The 10,533-nt window shown below is 39.1% G+C and overlaps 1 protein-coding gene across 1 annotated transcript; it reads left to right on the top strand.

The window, feature by feature from the left end:
• The first annotated feature begins 907 nt into the window (after positions 1-907).
• On the top strand, positions 908-6,084 carry LOC142698903 (uncharacterized). Its single transcript, XM_075847927.1, has 5 exons — positions 908-995; positions 4,173-4,237; positions 4,486-4,534; positions 4,884-4,969; positions 5,093-6,084. Exons 1-5 carry the CDS (start codon positions 908-910, stop codon positions 5,603-5,605), a joined length of 801 nt encoding a protein of 266 aa, XP_075704042.1. The 3' UTR covers positions 5,606-6,084.
• Positions 6,085-10,533: the final 4,449 nt, after the last annotated feature.

Raw genomic sequence — 10,533 nt, 5'->3', positions numbered from 1 at the left:
TTATTACGGCCGTCTTCTGCGGTCCAGGCTCATAGAAAATAATGGCCGTGGCCATGTGCACGGCCGCGATTTGTGGGCGGCTCGAGGCCTTATGTTTTTGTTTTTTTCTGTTTCTGGAAAAGCTGGGTGAGAACGACGGCCTCCATAAGGGTTGTTACCCAACTTGCCTAGACCCCTGAAGGGTAAACCTACCTAATAATGCAGCAGTATAACAGCAGGGGCAGGGTCACTGTATAATTAGGCAGACTTGTCATTCAGGAGACTGGGAAAGCTGGGTGACAACCAGTACAGCTGCCATTACAGCGCACATAGGACTTGTCACCCAGATTTATTATGTTCCTGAATGGTAAATCTCTCTGATCGGCAGCACAAATGTTTCTGTAAGAATTTATGGGGCCTCATAGCAAAGAGAAAAATAGCGCCCCCTTCTGATGCTGGATGAGACCACGACACCCCTGACCACTTAGCACAGAGGGTCTCGCTGCTTATTTGCCGTCATCCGACTTCCATTATCATTTACAATAAAATGATAGAAATAAAACAAACACTGGAATGATAAAGAGATGGAAACCCCGAGATCTGATCACCCCAAATAACCTGCTCAGGAAGGGGTTAAACAGCAACGTCCATCAAACAACTGTGATTTCAGATATCAGATCCTTCATGGCACATTGATAGTTAATAATATGTCAAATTATAAAAGAAATGTCCTGATACAGGATAGAAAATGATATAACCTCTAATCCCAATCCCAATATTAAGAGAAATATAACCCGTCCCTGCAGATTATCTCCACAGCTTCATGTTATAAGCAGAATTACAGCAAACATATAATAAATGCAGTCTAGTGAAATAAGAGTCATGTCCCTTTAAATTTACTGTTAAATACATCACTGAGCAGCAGCCAATGGGATCGCTGGATTTGAATTTGAAACAACAACCGCTCAGTGGTCCTCAGTCTGTTACAGGACAACGACGAGTGAAGTTGGACGTCGGTGAGTTCCCCCAAAATGTGATATAACTGACCCCCATTTATCTCATCCCCCATGTTACTGGTTACTGCTGGTAACTGTCACTAGGGGGAGCTGTCACATTGTATTTATATTACCGCCAATAACTCCTATATAACCTGTATAAATATGGAAATTGTGTGCTCCCCCTAGTGGTGGCTGCAGGCAGCCAGCATTTTATCATTTATTCTGTGGCTGTGTGATGGGAAGCGTCTGCTGGAACTGGTTATATAGGACCCTCTGCTGCCAGTAATGTTTATTAGGGACTCTCTGCTGCCAGTAATGTTTATTAGGGACCCTCTTCTGCCAGTAATGTTTATTAGGGGCTCTGCTGCCAGTAATGTTTATTAGAGACTCTCTTCTACCAGTAATGTTTATTAGGGACCCTCTTCTGCCAGTAATGTTTATTAGGGGCTATGCTGCCAGTAATGTTTATTAGGGACGCTCTGCTGCCAGTAATGTTTATTAGGGACCCTCTGCTGCCAGTAATGTTTATTAGGGACTCTCTGCTGCCAGTAATGTTTATTAGGGACCCTCTGCTGCCAGTAATGTTTTTTAGGGACTCTCTGCTGCCAGTAATGTTTATTAGGGACTCTCTGCTGTCAGTAATTTATTAGGGACTCTCTGCTGCCAGTAATGTTTATTAGGGACTCTCTGCTGTCAGTAATGTTTATTAGGGACTCTCTGCTGCCAGTAATGTTTATTAGGGACTCTCTGCTGCCAGTAATGTTTATTAGGGGCTCTGCTGCCAGTAATGTTTATTAGGGACGCTCTGCTGCCAGTAATGTTTATTAGGGACTCTCTGCTGCCAGTAATGTTTATTAGGGGCTCTGCTGCCAGTAATGTTTATTAGGGACGCTCTGCTGCCAGTAATGTTTATTAGGGACTCTCTGCTGCCAGTAATGTTTATTAGGGACCCTCTGCTGCCAGTAATGTTTATTAGGGACTCTCTGCTGCCAGTAATGTTTATTAGGGACCCTCTGCTGCCAGTAATATTTATTAGGGGCTCTGTTGCCAGTAATGTTTATTAGGGACTCTCTGCTGCCAGTAATGTTTATTAGGGACTCTATGCTGCCAGTAATGTTTATTAGGGACTCTCTGCTGCCAGTAATGTTTATTAGGGGCACTCTGCTGCCAGAAATGTTTATTAGGGATGCTCTGCTGCCAGTAATGTTTATTAGGGACTCTCTGCTGCCAGTAATGTTTATTAGGGACACTCTGCTGCCCGTAATGTTTATTAGGGACTCTCTGCTGCCATTAATATTTATTAGGGACCCTCTGCTGCCAGTAATGTTTGTTAGGGACGCTCTGCTGCCAGTAATGCTTTTTAGGGACTCTCTGCTGCCAGTAATATTTATTAGGGACCCTCTGCTGCCAGTAATGTTTATTAGGGACTCTCTGCTGCCAGTAATGTTTATTAGGGACTCTCTGCTGCCAGTAATGTTTATAACCGACCCTCTGCTACCAGTAATGTTTATTAGGGACTCTCTGCTGCTAGTAATGTTTATAAGGGACTCTATGCTGCCAGTAATGTTTATTAGGGACTCTCTGCTGGCAGTAATATTTATTAGGGACCCTCTGCTGACAGTAATATTTATTAGGGACCCTCTCCTGCCAGTAATGTTTATTAGAGACTCTTTGCTGCCAGTAATGTTTATTAGGGACTCTCTGCTGCCAGTAATGTTTATTAGGGACTCTCTGCTGGCAGTAATGTTTATAAGGGACTCTCTGCTGCCAGTAATGTTTATTAGGGACTCTCTTCTGCCAGTAATGTTTATTAGGGACTCTCTGCTGCCAGTAATGTTTATTAGGGACCGTCTTCTGCCAGTAATGTTTATTAGGGACTCTCTGCTGCCAGTAATGTCTATTAGGGACTCTCTGCTGCCAGTTATGTTTATTAGGGACCCTCTGCTGCCAGTAATGTTTATTAGGGACTCTCTGCTGCCAGTAATGTTTATTAGGGACTCTCTGCTGCCAGTAATGTTTATTAGGGACTCTCTGCTGCCAGTTGTAATGTTTATTAGGGGCACTCTGCTGGCATTATTTATGTGTGGGCATTGCTGGCATTATTTTTAATGAGGGGCGGTCTGCTGGAACTGTTTATAGGGTCACTCTTCTGACGCTGTAAATGGGGACTCTTTGGTTGATGTTTTGGGGTGTATTCTGTACTTGTGAATGGAATTAACATAGACAAAATATTCATGTCATATATCTTTATAGGGCAGCAATGAAATCCCATATACCATATGTATTTGTGTCCAGTATTACTTATATTCCTCCTCCTATACGGCTACAAATACCAGTACAGGCCACACTCCAATGTATTATCACTGTCTGTATATATATATATATGAGAGTACAAAGCCCAAAATACAGTAAAATCCACCGTGGAGAATGTTACATGAAGATTTCCAGAGATAAATGTTCTATAATGTCAAGATGTAAGAAATAAACACCGCAGAAAACGATGATCGCTCATGATAAAGAGATTCTCCCACCAGAAACATTTCTCACCTATACACCGGAGGGGCCATACATGTTTAATCACTGCCGGGACCCCCACGATCAATAGTACTGGGGTCCCCAGTATCCGTTTCTCCAGAGGCATATTGTGAAACTCCTGGGGCCCAGTGTGATATTTATAACAGGGCCCCCATCTACTATGTGATGTTTGTCATACTGGTGTCTTCTTTTTTAGCCTCTGGTCCCCTCAGGTATCAGGGTCTGGGTACTACTGCTACCTCTGCACCCCTATAGCTACGCCCCTGCTCTCCTCCACAACCGGACGACCGCAGTGTGGAGGAGATTGTAAAAAGAGATGCAGCCGCACACTGACACCTCATACAAGATCTATGGGAGCTATAGGACCGCCAAGCGCTGCACTGCCCAGATTATGGCGCTGCGTGGTCTGTACTTGTGCACTGCTATTACTTATGGGTTATAGATCATGTGACCTGAGGCACCAATCACAGGCCACAATTTTGAAGCTACCGTATGTAATTGGCGTCCCAAACAATTAATTATTCAACTCAGTATTTTGGATCTTTTTAGATGAAAAAAAAATATATATATTTTTGGACATTCACTATTAATACATGTGGAAAGTTGCAGGATTTTGGGTCTTTATCAGATCTGGGACGACATCTCTTTTTTGTGTTTCAGATTGTGATTTGGATTCTACAGTTCAGGACGGGTACAGGATGGCAGCGGGCAGCAGATCTCTGGAGGTCAGTGGCTTCATTGTCCTGTTTTTTCCTTCCCTGTGATGGACATGTAGCAGGAGACTTGGATCCAGCAGGAGAGGTCCATGTGGCCGGCTGTCCACTCAGACAAGTAGCCGCTTATTGAGTAAGAGCCCCGGACAGGTAACAAGTCCACAAATCACTGGCTGCCCATTTGTAAAACTGACCCCTTGTCCTACTGTCCATTCCTGAGGAGGGATAAGAGGTCACTTACTGGATTCTCTTCTCTTTAGGACATCTATCGGCAGCAGGAATCCGCTTTTGGACTTAGACCCTTCATAAGTGAGTTTTTTTTAATAATTAGACTTTACCACAAGAAAGTGATTGATAGATGATCTCAAAATACAGTAAAATTCCTTTGTATCTGATAATCCCTAAAATGTGGTCATTTAGCACAGAACTGTACTATAATGTGGAAGACTGAGCAGAGAGAACCAGTAAGGAAATTGAAGATTGAAACTAAGATTTCTATACTTTTCTATGCCCGTCCAATAATCCAGAATATTTTAAAATAAAGCACCTTTCATGTTCCATTGATGACAGATTAAAGGAATATTTTTGTAATGTTATGTTATGGTTTATGGTGTCGTTTTATGACTGATCCCATTATCTGGTTGTTTTCTCTCTTCAGCTTACCCCAGCACCACGGAGGAGAGAGATCTACAGCGCCTGATCTACTGCACGAAATTCTTACCATCCCCAATCTTCAAGATGGAGGTCAGTGATCATACTGGTTATTATGTTCTCTCTATAACAGATTTATCCATGTTCTTTCTATAGATGGAATAATGTTATTGGAATGTTTCAATAGACAATTGACTGAATATTTTATCTTCTTAGCGCCTCATGCCAACGAACCGCGAAGCTCAACGGAAATATCTGCCATGGCCGTGGGATGAAGAAGAGCCTAAACCTACATCAAGCCATCTGTGTGAGGATCTGAAGGAAGAGGAGGTCAAGAAGGAGGAAGGAGAGGCAGAAGAGCGCGAGGAGGAACAAGTGCAAGAAGACCATGAGGAGGAAGACAAGGAGGAGGAAGACAATGAAGTGGAAGACATGGAGGAGGAAGACAAGGAAGAGGAAGACAATGAAGTGGAAGACATGGAGGTTGATGAGAAATCAGACAACGAGGATGAAGAAGAAGAGAATGTGGTTGAAGAGAAAGAGGAGGATGAAGAGAAAGAGGAGGAGGAGGAAGAGAAAACGGTTAAAGATGCGATGAGAAGAATTCAGTGTCGGACAGGAAGAAGAAAGAAAATCCGCCAGCATTCCTTCCTCCATGATATGATGAAGAACATCAGAGGGAAGAGGAACATCATCTGGACCATCCTCCTCAGACCTATGAGAAGATGAAGACTTGTATGGAAACATCTTAACTGTTATTACATCAACAGCAACAACAGTAATATTATTAATATGATAATAATAATAATATTAATAATTGTTAGATTAAAAAGGTCAGTCATATTAATATTGGTAGCAAGAGTGCAGTAATATTAGAAATAGTATAATAATAAGAGAGTAATAACAAAAATAATTATATAATAATAGCAGCAGCTTTGATCCAGGGTTCTCGGACTGATCGCCTTTTCCCGGGGTCAAGAAGGAATTTTCCCCCTGTGACATGAATTGGCTCAAATTGTCCAGGGTTTTTCGCCTTCTTCTGGATCAACAGCTTTAGGAATAGGGATATAATAAATATAAATAAGAAAATAACAATAAAAATGTTAGTAATATTAGTAGTTCTATAGTAGTAATAAGATTATATAAAAAATAGAATAGTCTCAATAAACTAATAATTATAGTATAGTCTTATTAAAAATATGCAATAAAAATACCACTATAATAATAGTAATAATAATAATAATAATAATAATAATAATAATAATCTTATAATAACAAATTAATATAATAATAACATATTTAGGTAAATTAACTATAAAATATAGTAAACTATAATATTTAGCAGCGAGTTTGATCCAGGGTTCTCGAACTGATCGCCTTTTGCCGGGGTCAAGAAGGAATTTTCCCCTTGTGGCACGAATTGGCTGAATGTGTCCAGGGTTTTCGCCTTCTTCTGGATCAACAGCTTTAGGAATAGGGACTTAGATATTAGTGATAGCAATAGTAGTATCATTATATTATTATTAACAACACCAAAGTAATACTAACAATATAATAATTTAAATACATTTCATTATAATTTAGGTTAATTAACTGTAATAATTAGTAAACTGTAATAGGAATTAGCGGCTTTGATCCAGGGTTCTCGGACTGATCGCCTTTTCCCGGGATCAAGAAGGAATTTTCCCTTGTGGCATAAATTGGCCGAATGTGTCCAGGGTTTTTCGCCTTCTTCTGAATCAACAGCTTTAGGAATAGGGATCTCATAGTGTTAGGGTAATAATGATAGCAGTAATATAATTCTAGTAATATTATATTAATAATTATAGGGTAATAATGGTAGGAAATAAATTACAATTTATAAACATAACTTTGAGTCTTCTCCTTTTTTTTCTCTTGGAAAGTACTGATTCTACTTGCTGGCAGGGAGTCTTAAAGGCAATGTTACCTGGGAAAATGTATACAAAATACCGGTACTCCAGAAGGAGGAAAACGGTCTGTCTAGTGCCACCTATAGGTGACTATTCTGTAACCTAATGCCCGATACTTTCTAGAGACTTGAAACAAGATTTGGGTTAATAGCCAAACTAGAGACACCCAATTGTAGGCAGCACAATTGAGTGAGTTTCCTTTGAAGCAGCTCTGGGAAGGTACTGATTCTCCTTGGTTAGACATCGACAACAGGGTAGTCATCTATAGGTGGTTCTATAGAGACAGCTTGCCCTTTTTCCCCCGTATTGAATAAAAAAAAGTTACCTGTGGTAGGTTAGCTATAGGTTCGGGACAGATGTTAGATAGCATAGCTGCAAGATCAGACTACATAGGGTTTACTTGTAGTCTGTTACCATGGAGACAAAGGCCTGACATAAAACTACATTTTTAATCAGGACTATTTGCAAAGTTGCTTAATTTTACATTTTAGATGCTTTGGGACAGTACAAAACATGGTGGTGAAGGTGTACATAGCCTTTAAACTCAAAATATCCGCATATTTATTATAATCCTAATATTCATTAGTTCTAGTTTTAGCTTTAAACATTTAATTTTTAGGGCATCAAACTTCTATAAAGAATTAGTAGAAAACAAAATATTTTTTTGGAGGATGCAGCTTTGTTTTTTTTGATACAGAGCTCCATACATATAGTTCTAGAGGTCAATAATGTGAGAAAAAGCAAAAAACACGGCGCCACATAGTGCAGGTTACCCAGGTATGGAGTGGTGTACAAGAAGAGTGGTACTCACCTGGTAACGGATGGTAGAAGGCAATAAAGGATAAAGGTACAGCTGCTGCCAGGACTCGGGACCGGTGATTCAAATGAACGACCGCGAAGGTTATGCTGGTATAGCAGAAAAAGGAGTCACCGCGGGCGCTGCTGTACTTCAATGGAACCAAAATGCTTGGAAGGTTCAGATCGTTGGTAATAATGTACGGAAGAGTGTAAGAATAAATGGAATTTACTAATAATATGAATAGTAAGCTTAAGCAGCCCGAAAATTACTGGATCTTTAAAATGAAGACCCTCCAACCGGATGGCCTTAATGATATATCCGAATCCACTCTTGATTAGTATATCACTTTATTATTTATCATTTAACTTTGTGTTTTCTGCGGTTAAACATCATTGATTATCAACTTATCATTATATTATTGTGTTTACGAAGGTATATTACACTTATTCTGGTGATTTTCTTGTACATTATGATGCTACTTCTTCTGTCATATTTTTGTTTTTGTTTTATTCTTTAAATTCATTACTATTGACATTTATATTTATTTTCATTCATTTTCATTTTTCACAGTTATATTATATATTTTTTTGTACATTATGATGCTACTTTCCGGTTATTTATTTTTTTTATTTTTTTTTATTTCATTATTATTTTATATTTCATATTTCATTTTATTTTATTCATTTTCCATTATTATCATCCATTATCATTATTATCATTTTTGTCTTTATGCCTCTACTTATTAATGATCATAAATTCCTGTACCTATGATATCGATTTCACTGTATCACCTAATACATTTTAGCCCTGCCGACTTTACATTTCAGTGTATCTCATATATATCACTTTTATACATAACCCGTTTACCATGTTACCAGTTAATTTCGTATACATTTTTGATGCTCCCCCCCTCAGATATATTATTCATTATGTTCCCTTTTTGAATTTCATTCATGACACATTGCTTTCTCCTTATTTCGTTTTGTCATCTATTACAATTTATCGGCTTTGCCGACTTTGTTTTAATTTATAAGACTATTACCTCTCTGTCATTTCCCGACAGTTCTGTTAATTTTTTTCTACTGTTTTATTATTCATATGGACATTTCTTTCTATGAAAATAATTTTTTTCCTATTGCCGATGTATTACCACCTTTACCTTTATATATATATATATATACATTTTTTTATATATATATATATATATATCATATATAATGTTTTATATTCTAATTTATTATACAATTTTGGCTATTTAATATTTCTGAAATCTAGCCTGCCTCAACTAGTGGGTTGTTTTATTCCCATTTCCTTATATGTATATCGCCGCTTTGAATCATTGCCGACATTATGGTTATCATTCTGTTAATTATATAAATTCTGGTACATAAAGGTTAGTACCTTTGTACTATACACCGGATTTTGTAGTCCATACCTATATATTTTTAATTACTTACATTTTTAATTACTTACATTATTATTCTATATTATCGGGCAGCCTTTTTTTTCAGTGTCGCTTCGGCACACATTACGTACTACATTTCAAACCTTCTTAATTACATGGTTTTCATTATGTTCTCTTTTCATACATTTTAAACTCTTCTTTCTCTATTCATTTTTTATTGTTTTTATTATATGACATACTTTTACTGTTTTTGTGTGTTTCTCCGGTCCTGTGTATTTTGAACTTTGAACTGTGACGTCACTTAAACACCTTGACCCCGTTCACATTGGCGGGTTTTTCAACATCAACATGGCTATTTAAACAGTGACTTTTTGTTTGTTCATCCATGACCTGATGAAGATGCCAGTACGGCATTGAAACGCGTAGTCATATTATTAATAAATTCCATTTATTTAAAAAAAAAAAAAAAAAGTCATATTATTAATAAATTCCATTTATTCTTACACTCTTCCGTACATTATTACCAACGATCTGAACCTTCCAAGCATTTTGGTTCCATTGAAGTACAGCAGCGCCCGTGGTGACTCCTTTTTCTGCTATACCAGCATAGAGGTCAATAATGCAATTTTTCAGCCACCACTAGGGTCTTACCATATACAAATGTATACACCTCCAAATAAATAAGTGCGAAATATGCTCCCTCTAGTGGTGACTTTAGGCAGCTAGAATTTAATCACATTAAAGGGGTTGTCCACTACCGGACAACTGATGATCTATCCACCGGATAGGTCAACAGTATATGATCTGTGGGGGTCTGACACCCGGGCCCCAGACGGATCAGCTGCTCCGGCTGCCTGCAGGCATCAGATGTCATTGCACAGTATGCAATGTACGGGACTGGAAGCAGTTGGCTCCATACATTGCATAGTGGCCGAGCTGCAGCTCTGCTCCTATTCACTTGAATCGGCCGCTATTTCGTGACCGGAGCCATCTGCTTCCGGCATGGACGTCCGGTGCCCGCAGGCAGCTGTAGCAGCTGATCGGTGCGGGGTCTGGGTGTCAGACCCCCACTGATCATATACTGATGACCTATCCATTGGATAGGCTGTCTGGTAGTGGACAATCCCTTTAAGGGTAATTCAACAAAACAGTCCCCTTTGTAAATGTATCCCCTGGATATCCAGCTCCTAAAGCTACCCACGGTCACCTACAGACAGTACATGAGTCAGTATAACTAGAGGTACAATTTAAAGGGGCTTTTAAAGTGGCCTGATTTGAGTCTGCAATAAATTAGCGGACCACCCAGGGTTACAGTCTTTAGAAGGTTCCTTTAGTAAACTCTGCAGAAAAAAAAGAAGTAAATTTGTATGGGATATAGGAGCCTGTAGATGCAAAATGCCTGGGGCCTTAAAGGGAACCTGTCACCAGCATTTCACCTATTGAACTTTACTTGTCCCTCACTGGCCGCTGCTATAAAAAGTTCATTGGCGTTATCCCCTATCCTAAACTCCTCCTCCGACTG

This window comes from Rhinoderma darwinii, unplaced genomic scaffold, assembly GCF_050947455.1.
Source record: "Rhinoderma darwinii isolate aRhiDar2 unplaced genomic scaffold, aRhiDar2.hap1 Scaffold_1046, whole genome shotgun sequence".
Classification (NCBI taxonomy): Eukaryota; Metazoa; Chordata; class Amphibia; order Anura; family Rhinodermatidae; genus Rhinoderma; species Rhinoderma darwinii.
The sequence above is the reverse complement of the archived record's forward strand: the minus strand, read 5'-3'. Positions and strand labels throughout refer to the sequence as shown.